Source organism: Raphanus sativus, chromosome 2 (assembly GCF_000801105.2).
Source record: "Raphanus sativus cultivar WK10039 chromosome 2, ASM80110v3, whole genome shotgun sequence".
Taxonomy (NCBI): Eukaryota; Viridiplantae; Streptophyta; class Magnoliopsida; order Brassicales; family Brassicaceae; genus Raphanus; species Raphanus sativus.
In genome coordinates, this window is record NC_079512.1 from 7,960,090 (window position 1) to 7,982,422 (window position 22,333).

The 22,333-nt window shown below is 29.6% G+C and overlaps 3 protein-coding genes across 3 annotated transcripts; 1 reads left to right on the forward strand and 2 right to left on the reverse strand.

The window, feature by feature from the left end:
* Window positions 1-5,216: 5,216 nt before the first annotated feature.
* On the reverse strand, window positions 5,217-6,906 carry LOC108828688 (farnesoic acid carboxyl-O-methyltransferase). The gene is made up of 3 exons (XM_018602449.2): window positions 6,750-6,906; window positions 5,807-6,460; window positions 5,217-5,718 (listed from the first exon to the last, which is right to left on the reverse strand). Exons 1-3 carry the CDS (start codon window positions 6,816-6,818, stop codon window positions 5,386-5,388), a joined length of 1,056 nt encoding a protein of 351 aa, XP_018457951.1. The 5' UTR covers window positions 6,819-6,906; the 3' UTR covers window positions 5,217-5,385.
* A 9,620-nt stretch (window positions 6,907-16,526) lies between these two features.
* Window positions 16,527-18,286, forward strand: LOC108840750 (putative U-box domain-containing protein 55). Its single transcript, XM_056991522.1, has 3 exons — window positions 16,527-17,717; window positions 17,807-17,883; window positions 17,987-18,286. The coding sequence occupies exons 1-3, from the start codon at window positions 17,558-17,560 to the stop codon at window positions 18,173-18,175; spliced, it is 426 nt and encodes a 141-aa protein (XP_056847502.1). The 5' UTR covers window positions 16,527-17,557; the 3' UTR covers window positions 18,176-18,286.
* Window positions 18,287-20,900: 2,614 nt separating this feature from the next.
* Window positions 20,901-21,754, reverse strand: LOC130508502 (prolyl 4-hydroxylase 5-like). The gene is made up of 4 exons (XM_057004044.1): window positions 21,614-21,754; window positions 21,355-21,515; window positions 21,090-21,268; window positions 20,901-20,974 (listed from the first exon to the last, which is right to left on the reverse strand). Exons 1-4 carry the CDS (start codon window positions 21,752-21,754, stop codon window positions 20,901-20,903), a joined length of 555 nt encoding a protein of 184 aa, XP_056860024.1.
* Between the last annotated feature and the right edge of the window lie 579 nt (window positions 21,755-22,333).

Here is a 22,333-nt window from a genome sequence, read left to right on the forward strand (position 1 = left end):
ATTCTGCATCCAGGTGCAGTGTATTGGTACTAGAAGAAGCATCCAATATCGAAGAGGAACATGGCCTTAGTATACAACCATTCATTACAGATCTGTTCGTTCTTATATAATATCTGAAAACACGTTCTAAACAAGTCTCTATAGCCTAAGTCTCTACCTATTTTTACCTACCAAACGCAAGAATTCTCCATATTTTAGTCATCTGATCCGTGAGACCCTCGTCTAATCTATTAATTTAAAATCATATTTTTTATCTATCATTTAGAAGTTATTATATGACCATTTAATTAATTGTTTAACATTTCTTATTTTATAATTATATTAAAAATTTTAATATATAAAATTTAAACAGAAAATCAGGGAGAATCTACTTTGAAATATAACAAAATCGTTTAGCATATGTCCTTAAAATTCAGATTGAAAAACATACTCAATCATTCCATATATAAAAATATGCAAATTTCTCTTCACTAAAGAAAAACTCTAAGCAGTGCAAACAAAGTTAAATTGGCGGGTTAAACTATTTTAATTTTCATAAATTTTATTTATATAAATTTTAGTTACATTTACATAACTATTTCTCAGTTAAAATCTAAATATTAAAATTAAAAATAGATGTGTAGTAAAATAAAATACGTAAACAAATTCAATATATATATATTATTTTCAAAATGAAAGATTGCGATAATTAATTATAAGAAAATATCCTGTTTTGTAAGTACAGGTCAAATAAAAAACTATATTTATTTTTGAACATTTTTGTCTAATTTAAATATTTCTATTTTTGGTTATAATAAATACATAGTTTAAATACTAAATATATAAACAAATATTCGTTAAAATATAGTATGTATCATTATAGTTTTATCACATATAAGCATTTACAAACTACATAATTTTGCAAAAAAAATAATTGTACAAAATTTAAACTAATTCATATAACAATAAATGTTAATTTTTAATAATATATAGTTTTATATAATATAATTGTCAAATATAATGTATCTACCTTATTAAAATATACCACTCACATCGCTAAAAATGTATATTTTTGAAACATATCAAAACAAAATTTGAAATTTATATACAAATTTCAAATCAAATGATCATTTTAAAGTTTTTACAAAACCTAAAAATATAATTAAAATTCTAATATTTTGTATGTCAATGTTTAGATTATAAAAAAAAATTAATAAAAACCTGCGCATGGTTTAAAAAAGAAAAGAATCTCATAAATTAGAAAAACAAAATAACTAGACACATTAAAAAAAGCTCACAAATCACAAAACTGAAAAACATATGAATCTACGATAGGGATGCAAACAATTAATTTGATGGCATTCTCAAAAACAAACATAAAATGCATTTGCACTGATAAAAATTTAATATTATATTAAATCGATGATCCAAAGAGTCCGTTGATTTCCACCTAACTATATTGTATCGATTAAGGAACATATATATTATTAAAAAATAATAACATTAATAAATGACAAACAAAACAAGAATAAGAAAAGTATTCCATTTCCTTTGATTTTTACAAATTTATAGTTTTAAAATGTTCAAGCATTCCACCGCACTATATATTAGAAGACTTTCGAGAAGACTTTCCAATATTCTTCTAAAATTTATCTCAGATCTGAAAACCTACAGATTCAAATGGAAAATAAAATAGATTTACCTTAAAGTACGAACAAAAATATATAGCCAAAACATTTAGATCTATCTTTAAAGTACTTGAAGATGAGAACAAGATAAAAACATGCAAAAATACGATAGGTTAGTAAGAAAAACATGAGACAAAAAATGAGAAATTGATATACATTTTGGTGTTTTCAAGTTAAAGAGATTATAGAGGAGTTGGAGAATTTTAGTTTGAGAAAAAAGTAAAAGCTTAATACAAAAATAGATTACTAAATGATGAAAAATTAGACATGGTGACTTACCAAAATGCTCAGATCTGTTATGAAAGAGGAGACATGGGAAGAGACTACGTCAGAATACTTACGGGAAGTCTTTTAGTGCATTATATTTTAGAAGAATTCCGAGAAAATTTCCCAAAAATCTTCCAAAGTCTGATCAAGATCTGAACAACCTGCATATCCAAATCCAGATCTTAAAAACCTACATATCCAAAAACGTTCAAATGACTTAAAAATAGAGAGAATGAATGGAAGATTAGATAGATCTATCTTTATAAAACACACAAAACACATATCTAAGTGTAACATTAGAACCGTCTGATTTAAAACCTACAAAAATAGTTTATTGAGAAAGATATGAGACAAAAAAATGAAAAATTCATATTAAGTTATGGTGTTCCAAGTTCAAAGAGATTAGAGAGGGGTTGAAGAGTTTTAGTTTGGAAAAAATGTAAGAGCTTTATGCAATATAAAAAATTATTCATATAATTTAGTTATCAAATGAAGAAAAATCAGACATAAAAACTTACCAAAACGTTCAAATCTGTTATGAAATAAGAGACATGAGAGAAGACTCTTTCATAAGACTTCCAGGAAATATTCTATAATTCTTTCTAGAAGTCTTCTAGCGCATTATGTTTTAGAAGACTTCCGAGAAGATTTTCTAGAAGTCTTCTAAAGTCTGATCCATATATGAATAACTTCCATATCCAAATCCAGATCTAAAAAAATTCCATATCCAAAAATGTTCAAATGGCTTTAAAAAAAAAGAAAATGGGTGGAAGATTAGATATATCTATCTTTATTAAAAACACAAAAATACTTATCTAAAATTTATAGATCTAATTTTATAGGAGGGAAAGATGAGAACCATGTGATTAAAAACCTGCAAAATCAAGATAAATTAGTGAGAAAAATATGAGACAAAAATGAGCAATTGCTATAAAATTAGTGTTTTCAAGTTCAAAAAGATTAGAGAGAGGTTAAAGAGTTTTACAGTATAAACATTACATTTTTGTTTCGGTCATTTGAGAGAAAGAAAAAAAATGTGTAAATATTTATTTATATATGGAGACAAAAATTTCCATTTAGGTTAAATATTTCGATTGAGAAGACTTTCAGGGAAATTTTCTAACCCTTAAATATTATTCATCAAAAGAATTCTTTGAAGTCGTCCAGCCCGTAAATATTATTCATCAGAAGAATTTCTGGAAGTCATCTAGACTCTAAATATAAACCCTAAACTTAATTAACTAACTAAAGACTTCATTAAACTTAAATTCAACTTAAAAATGTTCAATACACATAGAACTAAACACATATAGGTCAACATTTTTTTTTTAAATTAAGATTCCAAAATCTAAATCTTGAAAAACATACAATACTACAGCGTATGTTACCAAGCTCTAAACGAAAGAATACTATGATTCACTACATTCACTCATCTATGTTGAAAACAATTCAATTTTACTATATCTTAATTTATATCATTTACGAATTTTTATAATTACATTATTTCAATTTTCCCACAACAAATTTTTTTTCATAAAATTTATAATTATTTTTAAGATCTACTATATGAGAAGAAGACTTACGGAACCTTAGAAGATTTACAAAAACTCAGAAGAATTTATGGAGTTATATTCGTAAAAATGATTTCTGATTCTTTTTATGGTCATAAGAGGTTGATTGTATTTTCACTAAACTTTTGGGTTACTTCTACATTTGATTTAAGTTTGTTATACTTTTGGAATTAAATGAAGTTTTGAGTCATATTTAGCAAATTATTCTTGATTTTGTAGTTTTGGTAGGAAATTTTAATTTTGCAGTTTTGGTAAAAAAATCATTTTTGGTTGACGGAAAAACATAATTTTACAGTTTTAACGAAAAAACATGATTTAGTAATTTTCTCAGAAAACTAAATTTTAATATTTTCCTTAAAACACTCTTATTTTTTTGAAAAAAACGATTTTATGGTCCGAGGAAAACATAATTTTACTATTTTTCAAAATATTTATTAATAATAGTACTTAACATAAACTACTTTATTTATATTTATAGTGAAAGATATTTTAATCTTTTAGGTTTTTAGATGCATATATTTCATCTGAACTCTATATTTCTGGTATTTAAAATATCTAGATTTCTGGATTTTGCTTCTGGATTCTGGTATTTAAAATATCTAGTGCAATTGTGTCCAGACTAACAATATTTGAATAGTTCCATCGAATATCGAAGATGAACATGGCCTTAGTATACAACCATTCATTTACAGATCTGTCTGTTCTTATATGATATCTGAAAACACGTTCTCAACAAGTCTCTACCTAGACTCTTCCAAAAAAAAAAAAACAAGTCTCTACCTATTTTTATCCAAATAAATGTCTTACCTTCCAAATTCAAGAATTGTTCATATTTTAGTCATTTGGTCTGTGAGACTCTCATATTTTATTAGATCAGTGATCCAGAAAGATGCCGTATATTTCCAATCAAACTATATATTATATCCAGATGCAACATCGAATATCGAAGATGAACATGGCCTTAGTATACAACCATTCATTACAGATCTGTCTGTTCTTATATAATATCTGAAAACACGTTCTCAACAAGTCTCTACCAATTTTTTATCGAAATAATTATCTTACCTACCAAACACAAGAATTGTCCATATTTATTAGATCAATGATCCAAAAAGATGTCGCAGATTTCCAAATAAACTATATTATATCGACTAAATAAAATATATATTATTAAAAATATTAACATTAATAAATGACAAACAAAACAAGAATAAGAAGTTGACAAAAAAACAAGAATATGAAAAGCCTTCCAAATGCTTTGATTTTTATTCTCATTTTGTTAAAACATGTCATTTTGACATTTTTATATAGATTAAAAAATGAAATATATTTAAATTTTTATCAATTACACAAATTTGATTAATAATATTTGAAAAAAAAAATTATTTATAAAATCAATGCAGTTTATAATTAATTTTAAATTAAAAGTAAATATAATATACATTGCAATTCTAAACTAACATTTTGTGTTTAACAAAAAAAAATTAGAAAACACTTATTATAAAACAGAAGGAATAAAACTCTTAAATGCGAGATTTTGTAGCTTTAAAATGTTAAAGCCTTGACTGGAATAACATTTGATTCACAAGTTGTGGAACTAAAAAAAAGTGAAAATATTTTACTGCTAACATTAGCCATTCCCTCTAACAGGCAAAAGCTTCATAAACGCTTAATCAAACAATTTTAAGCATGAAACTATGATTGTATAAAATTTCTGAAGTGCCAAAAATATTTATTTAGGAACAAACCAATTTGACAACAACTATTCGGAATATCGTAGCATCTCAGCAAATCTTTTTTTTTGTTTTTGACAAAGAGCATCTCAATAAATCTTGCGGACAAGAGCAACCATCAAGATCTATCATTTGATTATCAAAGAATCAATTCCTTCGAAGCATAATGAAAAATTGCATTCCGGATTTGGCATTGGCAAGTTCCGGAAGTATCTCTGGACACTTCTTCTCATAAAGCTCATTTGTCCTCTCCATTGCTTCTTTACCAAACCTCGACTCAATAACTCCTCCAAATGTAACTCTGTTTGTAGTTGCCAAGAACTCTGGATCCAGAGGAAATTCTTCGTTCGCATGACTAATTTTCTCAAAAGCTTCTATCGTGAAACACCCGTTGTCTTCAATGACACTTTTGAATTCCGCAACGTGTGCCGGATAGATTGGGAAATTGAAAGAGTCCAGCTCTTCTTCGTTGATTAATCCCTACACAAAACATTGACTAGAAAGTGTCATAAATTATAATAATAAACATAATGTGTTTTTTTTACCCTAGTGACAATATTTTTTTTACCTCTTTAGCTACATCATTGAGGCAATTTCCCAAGTGATCAAGAAGCATTCCTTTCATTGTTTCAGACATTTTTACTCCATCCGGTACACATGATCCAAGAAGAAATAGCAATCCCCCGGACACGAGTTCTTCTCCTCTTGCTCTCAAGAAACTCCCCATGTCGATCTTGAACTGATCAAGATACGCTTCAGCGACCTCTTCCGAGAATCCAGTGCAATGAATGTCCTTGTTCCATGCAGGAGAGTTTTGATCCGCGATTCCTTTAGGAACTTGGGACAACCAATGAAGCGAGTAAGAACAATGTCCCACATGGAGACTGTCTTGAGGAAGAACACGTCCAAAGAAAGAACCGGGAACTCCAGAGACAAAGTATCTTTTGGTCGGAGGGAGTGTTTGGAAAAGGGTGTTGAAATCATTGTTTGAATGATCGTTGAAGAGAACATGAAACTCAATGTTATCGCCCGGATTTAGCTGAGTTTCTTTACCGTACTTTTGTCCGACAGCATCAATTATGTTTTGTACTGCAAGGAACGTGTTAGGTCCAGTGGAACAACCAAAATCCGCTATGTTAAAGCGATTAGAAGCAGAATTGATTTCCAGTTTGGTGGAGATTGCTTCACTGATCTTTTCCTTTGCTACTTCAAGCAACGCTCTCTACAATAATCAATTCCATCATGAGTAGACAATGTTTTTATTAGATTCAAAGTTTCCATGCTTCAAATTAACTCAAAGCTATTGATATATCTAACAGCAACAAAATGGTATTTTTTTTTTGACAAAGGCAACAAAATGGTTAGCTATGTGAAAATAATACTTTCAAAACTCATTTAATTTTAAATATCTAATATATATTAACAAGATGCATAATAGAAAAAAAACTTTCAGCAAGATTTCATAACTTTTTTGGAAGTACTTTTGACCAACCCTAAACAAAATAACTAACCTGATACGTTGAATGTTGACTGTAGCTGTTCGGACCCTTGCCTCCAGCCATCGTGTACGTCGGAGCCATCTCTCTTACTATCTCTCTCTATGTATATCTTGCGAGTTTAATGAAACTTGTGAGTTTGCTTGGTGTTACTGATACGAACAAATGATGTATTTATATTAAACCAGGACGCCAGTATTGACCGTTGCCTGAAGACGGGACTTGGACAAAAGGTTTTTATTATTCTACATTGTACGTCTAACTTTCACGTTCTCCACGCACGCTAATTATGTCGTCCATGAGTTTTTTTTTTTTTTTTTGTTTAACCTGGGGGTATCCCAGGCCCAGAAGGCCCAGACTAATCCCCAAGGGGAAGGAATGCCCACGGATAGACGCCCCTCCCAGTTTTTCAAATGAGCCGAAAGCATGGCCCATATCCGTGTGGGTGACAAGAGCGTTGCAAGGTAGTTCCCTCCGGCGTGGATCGAACCCCCTACCTGGGTGCAGGCGGGGACCCGTCCTAACCATTGGGCTACAACGTCTTGTCCATGAGTTTTATAATCTGTGTTTTTTCCTTACTTTTCTCTGAAAACATTTTCTTTTCCTTTTTCCTTTCCTTCGTAACTGATTATTTTATACTCCATCTATCTCATCTTACATTTTTCACACATATTAATAATGATTAATCAGTTACATCTATTTGACCAATAGTATTTGAAATAAATAAAACTATTTATAAAATCAATATAATTTGTAATTAATTTCAGCTGAAATAAATATGTCATTTTAGAACACTTATTATGAACAAGAAAAAATACTAAAATTACACTTATTATAAAACAGAGAGAGTATAAGTTTATAACAACTTTATCAAAAGTTAAGATTGATAAATCAATGATTGCTATTTTCTTGTTCATTTTCAAATCCATATTGTACTATTTTTATGAATATATATATTTAATTGTTCAATAATATTATAGTTTTATATAGTTGGAAAATATTTCAAATATTATTCAAAAACCTCTAGAATTTTAATTACTTGATTTTAATAAATCTTTTTCCTGTTCAATAATATTATAATTTTACATTGTTGGAAAATGAATCTTCATCTATTCTATTAAAATAGAATCATTGCTAACATTTGTCCTTATAATTTTTTAGAATATTACATTTGTGCCACTCGTCGTACTGAAAAAAAAATTGATATATTTTTGTAACTACTTTCTTACGGTTTCTACATGTTTTTGTAACACCATTTTAATTTCAAAACAACAAGAACTCACTTCTCTTTATAGCCAAAAGCCAAAACTCTCTACAAATAGGTTAACCGTGATTAAATAAAAATAGTAGTCAGTGCTATATTGAGACGTCTGATTCTTCATACGAATTAAGAGTCGTGAGTCTAAATGTAAATAGTTCTTATTATATGTAAAAATAAGTGATGGTTACAAAAATATGTCAGGAACAAGTATTATACATTTGTAATTTTCCTTATAAAAATGTATACCCATATGCTGGTCATTTGTTTATATGATGTTTTAAATAAAGTAGTATCATCAAACTATTAAAATAGGAACATGACCTATTGATATAGGTGTGGTCCAACTATTTTAATAGTATTAATTAAAACTTCTTATTAATCATTTTAAAAAATATTATACAAATAAAAATACAAATATAATTAAAACACACAAATTAAAAATTAAAAAATTAAATTTTTAAGAAAATGGAAAACAAAAAAATAAGGACGGATCAGAATCTAGTCAATATTATTAAAATTGGATCATTACCGGTTCATAAAAGTTATGTCCAACTTATTTTATAAATTTATCTAAATGATTATCTAAATATATTATGTAACCACTTTTATTTATATACAAATATGATTGATTATAAAGAAAAACAAAAATATAATTACATAGAAAAATACAAATATGAAATTTTTTTTCTTAAAACAAAACAAGAATATACCCATCCTACACTACAAAAAACATTGTTAAGAAACTGAGGGAAAATTGCAAGCTAAAGAAAACTAATAAGAAACTGAGGGAAATTGCAACAACAAATTTACACATAATCAAAAAAAAAATTAAAATAAATAGAAACTCAATTTTCTAAAACCAATTGGTATTATAGATTGATCAATATTTTATATATTAGTTAGTATTTTTTGCTAATTCTAATGTGAAATTTGACAACTAATTTGAAGATATCCAAATATTTTTTCAGAAATAAAAACAAATGAAATTTACATTAAAAAGTATTTTTTCATGATATAAACAAGAGGTTAAAGTTATTGTATCCAATCAAATAAAACATCAAATTATCTCATTAATTAAAACAATATACAGTCATGAAGTAGACAAATTAGACGATCATAACATCTCAATACAACGATCCTATCTTCTAAAAATATCAGTTATCATATAAAAATCAACAAGATATTTAAACCAACTAATAGTCATTCTACATACAAAAATGTAATATTTCCGTGCGAAATACGGACCAGTCACTAGTATATTTATAAAATGTAAATGCCCCACGTCGAAATTTTGTAAAACTCATAACAATCGTTTTTTTGGCTTGTTGATGGGCTTAAAAATATCAGGTATCGTATAAAAATCAACAAGATATTTAAACCAACTAATATTCATTCTACATACAAAAATGTCATTGTAAATGTCATTATAAAAATCAACAAGATATTTAAACCAACTAATAGTCATTCTACATACAAAAATATAACATTTCCGCGCGAAACACAGACTATACACTAGTATATTTATAAAATGTAAATGTCCCACATCGAAATTTTGTAAAACTCATCAAAACTCGCCACCACGAAATTTTTGTAAAACTCGCCGCCAGTCACCGTACACTAAATTTTAGTCGGAGAGTTTTTAGAAAGAGGTTAGAAGAAATATTCTAGAGAGAGAGTTTGTCTTTATTTTATGGAAAAAAATAAAATTTAGTGTTATGGGACTACGCAACATATAACTCCAAATATTAAACAATTCTTTTTTTTATGTGAGGATTAAAATCAAAGAGTATCATTTTACAACATGCTTAATAAGCATGTTTTCATTTTATTAAAATTTTCATGTGGTTCATAACCATGTATAAATATATTATACTGTTAACTAAACTTGTATCTTCCAACTCGTTTCTTTTCTCGATATCATCTTCCAACTTGTTTACAAATTAAATATAAATATATTTCATTCATTTTCTTCTGTATATATCATTTAAAAACTATATTATACGAATTTAAAATAACCTTAAACCCCAATAATTTATAAATTGTTTTGATAAAATTTTATAATATAATTATATATGTTGGGAATAAATAAATCATATAAATATTTTACTGGTTAACAGCAGTATGACATCTTACTGGCTTTAGGAGAAATTCTTAAGCCAATTGACAGGAAAATTTTCTGAATATAGAAAGGAAATTTTGAAAAATACCACTTTCCTGATACATTTTTACTAAAACATCACTTACTTTTTTTGCAAAATATAGTTTTATAATATTACAACTGAAAACATCCTTGTCAAGTTTATAAATTAGTTTACTGTTTATATATATATATATATTTATTTATTTTTTTTTAACAACCAACAAATTTATTAATTTATTTTGTAAAAGGGGAATACAAATATTTAATCAAAGATGAAGGAGGAACATAAAAATTTTCAGAAAGCTTCGTCTCTTCTACCGCCTTCTTAGCCAATAAATCAGCAGCCTGATTTTTTTCTCGATTAACATGTTCCAGTGAACAATCTGGCAATAAACTTATCCAATATCTGATATCTGAAATCATATTACCCAACTCCATATCATCACCAACAGAATTAATTATTCTGGTTAGAGCCAGATTATCCCCTTCAAACCACACATTTCTCCAGCCTTTTATCCATACGTTTTGTAATGCATACATAAAAGCTTGTGCTTCCCCATCTAGACTTGATCGAACCCCGTATACATTAGCACTTCCAGCAACTATAAAAGATCCTCTTGCATCACGAACTATCCATCCAATTCCAGATGTATTATTCTCACTTGAAAAGCTGCAATCAAAATTACATTTTAACCAACCCACAGGTGGTGGTTCCCAAGCACTTGACTTCTGGATCATCCGTGACCTATTCATGTTCTGAACCAAAACATTCTGATGCCATTCTTCACTAGATTCTCATGCTCTCTTAATATCTTCAATCGGTTGCATATTCCGTTTGTTAAACAGAAACTCGTTTCTTGACTTCCATATAAACCAAAGCACCCAGAATGGAAACAAGCCTAATCTCAAATCCTCCTTATTAGTTTCCATAAAATGAAACAGAGTCCTCATATTCTCTTCCAAATCTTCCGTAAAAAGGCTAACAATTGGAAGATTTGAGCAACGCCATATAGCATAAGCATGCGGACATCGAAATAAAACATGATTTATGGACTCATCCTCCAAACAGCATCTTTGACAAGTTGGATCAAGCTTAATACCTCTAGTGCAAAGCTGCACATATGTTGAAATAGCTCCAGAAAGAACTTTCCACAAAGAGAGTTTGATCTTTGGAAGAATATTAAGTTTCCAACATTGCATTTTAATATCAACCGATCCCAAAGGAGGAATGATAGCCTCTCCCTCCTTTAATAAGTGAGTAGCAGCCCAGTAACCAGACTTCACCGAGTACTCCAAATTCTTTGCGAAAGGTCAAATATACTTATCATGTCCAGAGAATCGAGAGAGTCTAATCTTTTTCACCAATTCCACATCATTCGGAGCAAATAAATCTGTCAACATCAAGATCTTCCAAGTTTTAGTTTCTGGACATATCAATTCACTAACCTTCATATCGGGATCCTGAGTAACATAACCAAATGTCCGAGGAGGAACTGTGGGTAGCCAATGATCTTCCCAAACATTAGTAGACTTACCATCACCTATAAGAGTACAAAGACCCTTTTTTATTAACTCTTTACCTGTTTGAATAGACTTCCATCCATAAGAGGCATGAGTTGTGTTCGTCGACTGAAGAAATGTCGATGAACAATGATACCTTCCTTTATAAATCCTACTGATCAAGGAGTTAGGATTTTGCAAGATTCTCCAAGCTTGCTTTCCAAGTAGAGCTTTATTAAATTCAAATAAATCTTGTTGTATTATGTAAAGCTAGCAATTTGTAACTGATATTTAGTTAAGCGTAAACTTCTTAATGTATTTATTCATCTCACATTTTTAAATGAGTTTCTAATTTTTCTTTATTTTTTCCTATGTTAATCTCATGTGAGATGTAACCTATCTAAATGGGTTATTCTTTTAAAAGGAACTAGATGATCCGCACTTCAAAAACGCGGGTATTGTTTTTCACTTTTATAAAATATATTATTTGTTTGTAATTATTAAATGTATTTATCTTAGTAAAATTTTCTTTATAATAAATTTGACACATAAAATGTCTCTGGTAAACTATGTGTTTCTCTCGCTTTGTTTTATTTTCTCTCCAATCAACATATTTATTTGGCTTGTTGTTAAAATAAATGATTTTAGAACGCAAGAGTACAATACTTTTACATTGCTATTTTGTTTAAACAATGTGACATATTTCTATATTAATTAAATATTTACATTATAATTTAAATTCGTATACAAACCAACATATTTGTGTAGTTTGTTGTTAAAAGAAATAATTTTGAATCCAAATGTACATTACTTTTATATTGATTTTTTAGCTCATATAAATTTTTTAAATATATTTATTTCAACTGAACCAACTAATATTTTGTTAAATTGACCCCTGAAATATATTTTTATACATCGATATTTATTTTTCATAATTAGTGTTATATATTTTAGATGTATCATAATATAACTAACGATATTCAAAAGATGTGGACCGAATCAGGTTATATGGCTATTTTTGTTACAAATATCCGAACCCGTTTTAGATACTTTGGTTATTTAAATATTTTTAGATTCCTATACATCAGAACCGAATTCATCCAGATCCATAATGACCTAACTCAAAATCTACACATAATTTTATAATATTCAAGCGGGACTTGGTTTGAAAACAAAAAAAACGATACCCGAAAAGAACAACATGTATTTAAATAGACAGATAATATTCATGTCTAACTGATTTTATAAATTAATAAAAAAATATTTCTATGTGTTTGGTTAAATTAAGTGAAATAGAAAGAGTTCTTTTATACATTGACATTTGTTTTCTATAATTAGTGTTATATATTTTAGATGTATCATAATATTACCAACTATATTCAAAAGACCTGGACCGAATCAGGTTATATGGTTATTTTTTTTTACATAAATTTAATGTTTTTACAGAAATACAGAATATTTTTTCTTAAATATTATATAATATATTTTAAAAAATAATTTTCTAGAAAAAAAAAGAAAAATCACAATCTCAATGAAAATAAAACTATAATTATGATTTGGGCAACTGGGCTAAGGTGTTTTAATCTTTGGTTGGGACAAAATATGATAAGATTAATTTCAAACCCATTAGATTTCCCTTTTTTTTTCGCGAACAAACGACGAAGATAAACAGACTTTTTTTCCTATCAAAACAAAGCTAAGATCAAGACTTCTTTTTCTCTCCGGCATCTGGGACATAGATACCGACATCTTATGTTTCCCAATCAAAAATAAGAATATGTATGCAAGATCGTTAGTGAAAAACGGTGCATATAAAGGTTTGGACAATTTTAGTTTATATTTACAATCGATTTCTGATTTTTATGATCTTTAGGTTTTGTTTTATTTCTAATATAACGTGGGCTATATGGGTTATTCTTTTAATATAGATGTGTACATGTGTATATTTGTATATGTGGATGTCGTCAAAACGATATACGAAAAAATATGCGTACATGTGGATACTAATTTTTCTATCCATAATTAAACATGAAAATATGTGTGTACAAATCCAGTATTCTCTTATACTTAAAAAAACTTAGGTTTGTACACGATAATAATATGTACATATGTTCTATGCTAGACACGATTAAATGCTTGTACATGATGAAGTTTGTGTACACATGGTGAAGTTTGTGTACACATGGACATCAACTAAGGTGGACATTTTAAAAAGTTTGCAAAGGTGGTTTTGCACATTTAGACTCTTTACATCTCAAAGTTTACATAAACTCTTTACATCTCAAAGTAGTTCAGCTTTATCTAAGCACATTTGTTTTAGTCAAATCTTCTATGTACAATCATATATACTCTGAATACGTTACACTATTTTCTTTAGTATCATCATTATTCACAGCCATTAGTGCCTTCACATATTGCTTGCAAAACCTCACCTACAAGAAGAACTCACAGAATTAATAAGATTTTATTATTCCAAATTCAGCCATAAAGAAACCAAGATTCACCGCATTGTCTCAAGTAAACTCTTTTAACACTAATGAGAACTAGATAGTTTCTCTCTCTTGATATCCTCTGACCTCTCTCTTCTAAGACAGCTCCGCCGTGATTACCGTTTCCGGCCGACGGGTGGGCTACCATAGCCACCGTCGGTCCGGCTTCTCAGTTTTATTTCTTTTCAGTTTGTTTTCTCGTTTTTCTTTCTGTTTAGTAGTTCTAGCGGATCGGTTCTATCCGATGTTTTTGACTCCGGCGGCGCGCTTGTCTAACGGTGATCGTCCGGCTTCGACTCTGGCGTTGCCACCTTCTCTCGGGTGTGGACGGCCGGCTTTCGGTGGTTCTCTGGTGTTCCCAAGTTCTCGTATCCAGGAGGAGATCTCGATTATATATCGATTGATTCTCTACGCTGGAAGTGGTGGGGTGATGAGTTTGGATGCGGTCTTCACGCATGCCAAAGGTGTGTACTGGTGAAGCGGCGCTCGTCTAGCGACGGTCTTCAGCCGGAGTTGACTCGCTGAGGAACCCTATACCTCCAATACTGTCGTTGGAGGTGGGTTGTTGGCAATAGAAAGGACGGAGAAGGAGTCTCCGATTTGGTCTTGTGGGAAGTCGGGAACCGGCGACCGGAAGCCCACACCGGCGGTTTCGGTTTGATGCGAAGTGGAAGCGACGTGTGTAGCGTGCGGTGGTGAAGACGGACGCGTGGAAGCTTAGCATCGATCTCGGACACGTGTTCTGGGTGGCGCCGTTTCGTGCTATAGGTTGGGCTTTTTAGGCCCATTTTTTATCTGCCTTTTCGGTTTCGTGTATTCGGGCCTATGGGCTTTGTATGTATCGGTTGTGGGCTGGCTCATTTTTGGACTTGCCTTTGTTTAATAAAATTTTCCAGATGACAAAAAAAAAAAAAAAAACTCTTTTAACACTAGTGTCATGGGAACTTTGAGGTGTATATCATATGGTACGTTTCCTCCTTATGGACTTCTGACAAATCTCCCATAACCCAATTTAGAGATTTGAAAATTTTGAGATGGACACTGTCAAATTATATTCATCTAAACCACACACTAGTCCCACAAACATAAACTCACCTCATGATTATATCATATAAATAATCATATATATTATATTTTAAAAATTTAATGTTAAATACCCGAACAAAACAAATTTGAACCAAAAATTTATAAATATCCGAATGAAACTGAAATATTTGACCCCGGAAACCCGAAACCCAAACATACCCGAACCCGAATGGGTACTCGAACGTCCACCCCTAATTCACGATCTATTTTTTCCTTTAAAAACAGAGTACACATATAATTAATAGTATTTTATACGTACTATCATATAAATAATCATATATATTATATTTTAAATTTTTAATGTGAAATAAGAAAATCATAATTTAAGTTGGTATATGAAATTTGACTTTTATTGTATTTTTCTTATATATATTGAAAACATTTTCGATAATGGTTATTGGAAAATATTTTTGTAAAAATAAAATTTTGAATATATGTATATGTTGAGTTAGTTTTTGATATAAATCAACTTTAAATTATTATTTTGATCTAATATATATATATAAAGTATAAATTTTGTTTTATGATTATTTTAGACCTATGATATTTTTAGATAATTAGATTAGCTAATTTTCGTATATTTTAAAGTTGGCCCAAATAGATAGTTTTTCGTGATATAATAGATTTCCAATTTTTTAATAATATAAATTCATTTTTTAATATAGTGTTATATGTGTTTTCAAACAACATTGTATCTTTTTATACTGTTATTTATATTTCCAAACAAACTTTTTTTTTAAACTGTAGTTTATGTTTCTAAACAAACCTGTTTTTTAAACTGTTATCCAAATTCCCAAATAAATATTTTTTAAAAATTGTTATCCATATTTCCAAACAGACTTAATTTGTAATTCAGTTTTAGTAATACAGTTTTGATAATATAGTTGTTTGTTTTGTACAATATGGTAGAATTCGAAATCTGTTTTTAATTCTAGGTATGACTCAAATAATAATTGTTGTCTGGACTTCGATGTTGACAGAAACAAAAGTAATGGGCTTCAAGAATACTCAAGACTGAAGGCCAGTCCAAGTGATTTAATGTTAAGACTTAAAGAGTGTCAATTTAATTAGGCGTGCATAAATAAGTTATAAAACGACTGCGTATGTTTAGGCCAATGGCAATTCAGTGTAAATATTATGGAAAAATCAGGGTCAAATCTTATTTGTACTTCTGTTTTAATAGTTGAGAAATTGTCAATAATACCATTTTCAAGGTACCACATTTCATGTATACACTAATCAACTTTACCCTTAAAATATTAATAGTTTAAAGACTATTATACCCTTAACTCATTAGTTTAACCTGGTTCTATTTCTCTTCCAGATCTCGAGATTATATTGAGAAGCTCGGGGAACTCCGGCGAACGATCTCCGGCGAACTCGAAGATCTCCGGCAAATTCTGTGATCTCGGTGAACTCGGCGATCTCTCGGTGAATTTGGCAATCTTCGACAAACTCCGAGCACGACTAAGCGATAGTCATGGAGATTAGTAAGTTCTCTCAATTTAGTTCTTTTGAATATATACCTGAACAGAGAAGCGGAGGAGGAACTAAACAGAGCGAGAGCAGAAATCAAAGACATGAAGAGGGTCCAAAAGGAACTCGAAGAACAGTTTTATATGGGCAATCGTCGGTTAGAGTTGGTCGAGAAAGAGAGAGACGAAGCTATCAAAAAATTGAAGAGCTTTTGATAGATCTATACCTGGACAAGGGTGAGTCATCATCACATTCGCCTTCATCCTTGTTGCAGTGGTCTGTTTCCAACGAGCCTCCCCCATATTTCATCTGTCCCATTTCAAAGGTCAGGACTCGAACCTCCACTTATTAGGCAGATGTTTTTTGTAGGATCTTGACTTGGCTTCTGCTCAATAGCTCAACTATAGTGTACTAAGCTGACATGTCCAAAAGTAACTTTTTCATTTTGATATTTGTTTTGCTCTTATATAATTCATTTCCAATTTCTCGTGATTGTAAGAGATTATTGCAGCTGATGGTTACACTTATGAAGCAGATGACAGATCTGAGGCTTGAGAATCACAAGCTAACACCAAATCTTGTTCTTCGTTCAGCTATTAAACGAGTGGTTGCAACAGCACCCGTATTTCTTTGATTTTCCTTAGAGATAGATATTAGTTGTTATGCATTGACTTGTGTTTTAGCTACCACCCGTTGACTTTACTGTGTCCACCGTAGGAAAACTGAAACTGTGAACAAGAAGAATGTTGAGGGTCACCACTAACCATCCTTGGTCTCTTTCTGTCAGAAGCTTCTTTGTTTTTCTGTTTTTTCCTTTTCACTTTACAGGGGAAACGAAGACAGAACAGAAAGACAAAGGTGAAGAACAACAATGGCGGAACTCATGGCCATGGGAAATGATGTTGTTCATATTGCTGTGAAGAATGATGTCAAAGAGAGCAGGTCGACTCTGGTTTGGGCTTTGAGGAACCTTGGTGCCAAGAAAGTCTGCATCCTCCATGTTTATGAGCCAAAATTTGCTTCTCCTACTGGTAATTTTTATTACCGATTGATTTATATGGTCCCCATGTAGCAATTTTCGATGCTTCAGATGTAATGTATTTCTTGGTGATGTTTTCAGCACGTAAGCTTGAAGAACTGGATGCTATCATGTACGAGACATTACATGATTATTTTGACATCTGTCAACAAGAAGGGGTATTGTTCTGTTCTGTTGCCTTCTTCATATATATTAGTGAAGTCTTTCTCTTCTTGCTTTGAAATTGTTGTGTTCCTCCTGATTCTTGTTGTCTGATCGCAGGTGAACGAGGACGATATTTACATATCGTGTATAGAGATGAACGATGTGAAGCAAGGGATATTAGAACTCATCCATTATAGCAAAATTAAGATGCTTGTTATGGGAGCTGCATCAGATCATCATTATTCAGAGTACGCATTGGAAATCTGTTATATTCTTAAATCTCTAAGTTCACTCTTGTTGACTTGACAGAAAAACTCAAACATATTATGATTTTGGGTTTTATATTGAGATTACTATATGGTGTGAATTTTTATTTTTGAGTGGTTAAAGATTGGAATGCAGACTTTATATGTTTGAGTTTTGTGAGTGAAGTTTCTTCTCACTTTATGGACTGGTCATTAAATAAAAATTGGTCTTTTTGGATGGAAGTGTTTCTGGTGGGTACAGCCAGCGAGTAAGCAGAGGACTAGAGGTTATAAATTGTTTTCATAAACTTTATGAATGTTTTATAGAACCTTATAAATTATGTATATATCCTTAAACACATTTATAAAATATTTTACAAACCCTTATAAATGATTATAAACTTTTTAAATGATTTAGAGTTTTTCAAACTGATTTATTTGAACTTTATAAACCCTTATAAACTGTCTAAGTGAAGATATTTATAAACCTTTATATATATATATATATATATATATATATATATATATGTTATTCAAATACTACTTTACAAAAGCTTATAAATTGTTTGGATGTATTATCAACTTTGGTTTTATACGGTTTGCTTGGAATTTGGACAATATTTGTTGCTTCAAAATCTGGTCATTATAGTCATAAAGCCTTTGATGATTTTCTAATTTTGAATCTGATGATAAATTATTTATAAACCCTTACAAAATTATTTATAAGCACTTATATAGTTAATAAATTCTTATGAATACATTTTACAAACCGTTACAAAATAATGATTTATGAACTCTTGTATCTTATTTACGAATTTTCATAAAACTGTATAAAATATTTATGGACACTTGTAGTCTATTTATATATTTTTTATAAACCATTATAAATGACTTATAAACTTATAAATAGTTTATATAATTTTATAAATGATATATAGACTCTTATAAAGATAAATAAATCTCTTATAGTGATTATTTATAAACTCTTATAAATGATGTATTTGTTATGCCAATTATGAACTTTTATGAAAAAAATTATAAAGCGATTTACAAGATTTATTTGTTATATTTTCTATAAAGTATCATTTATTTTTAAACAATTTATAAAGACTTATAAATAATTATAAACTCTTATTTGATCGGTAAATGTTTATAAAAGATTATAAATGATACACAATAACTTTTAAATTTTTACAAAGGAAGTTAATATACACTTATAACATTTTATAAATTGATTTATAAGAGTTTGTAAACTGATTTATTATCTTATGAACTGATCTAGGGGTTATAAGGAAATATTTGGGGGTTTAAGTTGAATTATTATTATTTATAAACTAATTTTAGTTTTAAAAGTGATATAAACTGATTTATAGACCCCTCATAAGTTGGTGTAGAAAATTTATAAATTGTTTTTATAAACTTTATGAATGTTTTATAAACCCTTATAAATTATTTATATAAACATAAAACCCCTTATAAAATAGTTTACAAACTCTTATAAATTCTTTTATTAGACTTTCTAAATGGTTATTAACATTTTAAATGATTTAGAGTTCTCCTAACTGATTTATTTTACCTTATAATCTGTAATAAATAATTTAATAAATCCTTATAATTTTTTTGTAGACCCTTATAAACTATTATTAATGAATTTATGTACTCTTATAAATAATTATATAAGGATTTCTAAACTGGTATATATATATTTATAAGCCCTTATAAAATATACTTATAAATTTTTTGAATTTTTTTTATAAACCTTTGTAAATAGATTTTATATTTCATATATATTTGATCCACTCTTATAAATATTTCCTAAACCCATCGACACAAAAGAAAAAGCTTTATAAAAGATTGGAATGCAGACTTTATATGTTTGAGTTTTGTGAGTGAAGTCTCTTCTCACTTTATAGACTGGTCATTAAATAAAAATTGGTTTTTGTGGATGGAAGTGTTTCTGGTTGGTACAGCCAACAGTAAGCAAAGGACTAGAGGATATAAATGATTTTCATAAACTTTATGAATGTTTTATAAAGCCTTATAAATTATGTATTTATCCTTGTAAAATATTTTATAAGCTTTTATAAATTTTTTTATTAGACTTTCAAAATGGTTATAAATTTTTTAAATAATTTAGAGTTCTTCAAACTGATTTATTTTACCTCTTTAAACCCTTATAAATCGTCTAAGTGGAGATATTTATAAACCTTTATATTATAAACCTTATAAATTATTTTACAAACCATATAAATTATCTTATAATTCTTTCTAAGGATTATAAACTCTTATAAATGATTTTTTTTTGTCATCTACTCTTATAAATGATTTAAAGACCTTCTAACTGATTTTCTTATAAACATTTATAAACGGTTATAGACTTTATAAACTTCTTTATAAGGTTTTATAAATGATTTATAAACTCTTACAAATAATTTATAAACATTTATAAATGATTTATGAACTTTATAAATGATTTACAAACTTTATAAACTGTTTTGTTATTGAAGCTATATAACTCAGATTGAACATGTAAAGTGTACAAAAGTCTCAAATAGTGTAGAAGAAAAAAAAGTAGAAAATTGTATCCTCATGAACACAAACGGCCTCTCTTTTCCTAAGTAACGATCTCTCACTTCAAAAGGGAAAATACAACAATACACAAACTTGAGCTGTCGTGAAAACCTACAAATATATTAAAGAAGTTGAAGATAAAGACTTGATGCAATGTTAATAAATAGTTCAAGATTTAAGAGATTACCTCTCCTCAGATTGTAGTATTCTTTTTCTTAGACTTTGAACTCGTGGACGTGGAACCATTTCGTGGATGACCAATTGTTTCCTTTCACCACTGGACATCCATCTGAAAATCAAAAACAAAGGATATTGAAGTTTAGAGACACTGATATTATTGTTACTCTAAGTGAAAGAAAAAGCGAGTTTTTTTTGTGGTGGTTGAATCTCTTCAGCGTTCAAACTGGAAGGGTCTAGAGAAGCATCATGCCTCATGTTCCAGAAAAGTAAAGCATCTCTCTTCTTTGGTAGAACATGGAGTCCTTCTTTCCCACATTTCGATAGCTCGTTCCACCATTGGACTGCACTAATGTTTCCTTTCGCAGCAGGGAACACTGTCTCGCCACCGTCATCAACATCCGAGCTAAAGTATTTGTCCAAAAGAAGATTTAAGAAATAAAGCATAAAGAAATTTGTCAGAGTAAAAAAAATTATGTTTTGGTTACTTACAGGTACATAAGTACAGTAGCTATACGTTGTCCACCGTTCTTGGTGTTGAACTCATCTAAGAAATAATCATAGTGAGGCTCATACTTCTGCCCAACTTGGTAGTGAAGAACTTGAAACTTTACGACTTCGAAACTCTCTCTGTTCTGTTCTGGTGATAACAGCTGAGCATGACTTTCAATAAATAGAAATCTGGTTCAGGAATTTGATCGAACACCAAGCGTGCGTCTTTAGTATACCCAAAGGCTCCATATAAACTTACGAGCTTTGTTGCACGAGAGATGTCAGACATGAGTCCATTCCTAGTTAAGATCGTGTGAGCTTTCCGCAGTGAATCGATGCTCTTGCACTTGCTTAAGAGGTGGAGGCTCGGGATCGATGCGGCGTAATGCAGAGAGGTCATGGACTCATCATGGACGCGTCTCTGTTAAAACGTCGTAGCGGTACGAGAAGTCGATTGAGTTTGAGCTGGTCGGCGAGCACGGCGAGATTCGCGAGTCCTCCCGAGTAACCGAGTAAATGGAGGAAGAGGAGGCATCATCGACGGCGCTGGAGGAAGTCGAGAAGCGGAGGGATTGAATCAGAGGATGATTTGGAAGAAAGTTAGGTTTTAGGTTAGGGTTACTTTAGTCATTTACTCATTCATAAATATGGTATTTATGAAAATGTCCATTGACTAGTGGTAAAGTTGAATAATGGTACTAAAGAAAGTGTAAAAATAAAATTTCCCCTTAATAGTTTAGATATTTAATAAATTTCTGAAAGATGATCCAAATTAAAAAAAAAATCACATATGAAATAAAGCATGACTTATGTTTTAATAGATAAGATTATATCTCATTTAAAATAGACAAAAGTGATTGTTTTGATTTATTTACAAAAAAATAAATGTAAATAAATAAAAATTATTATTTTAATTATGTACGTAAGTTACAGAATTTAAATCATTCAATATATTATCCATTATATCTAAAACAAAAAT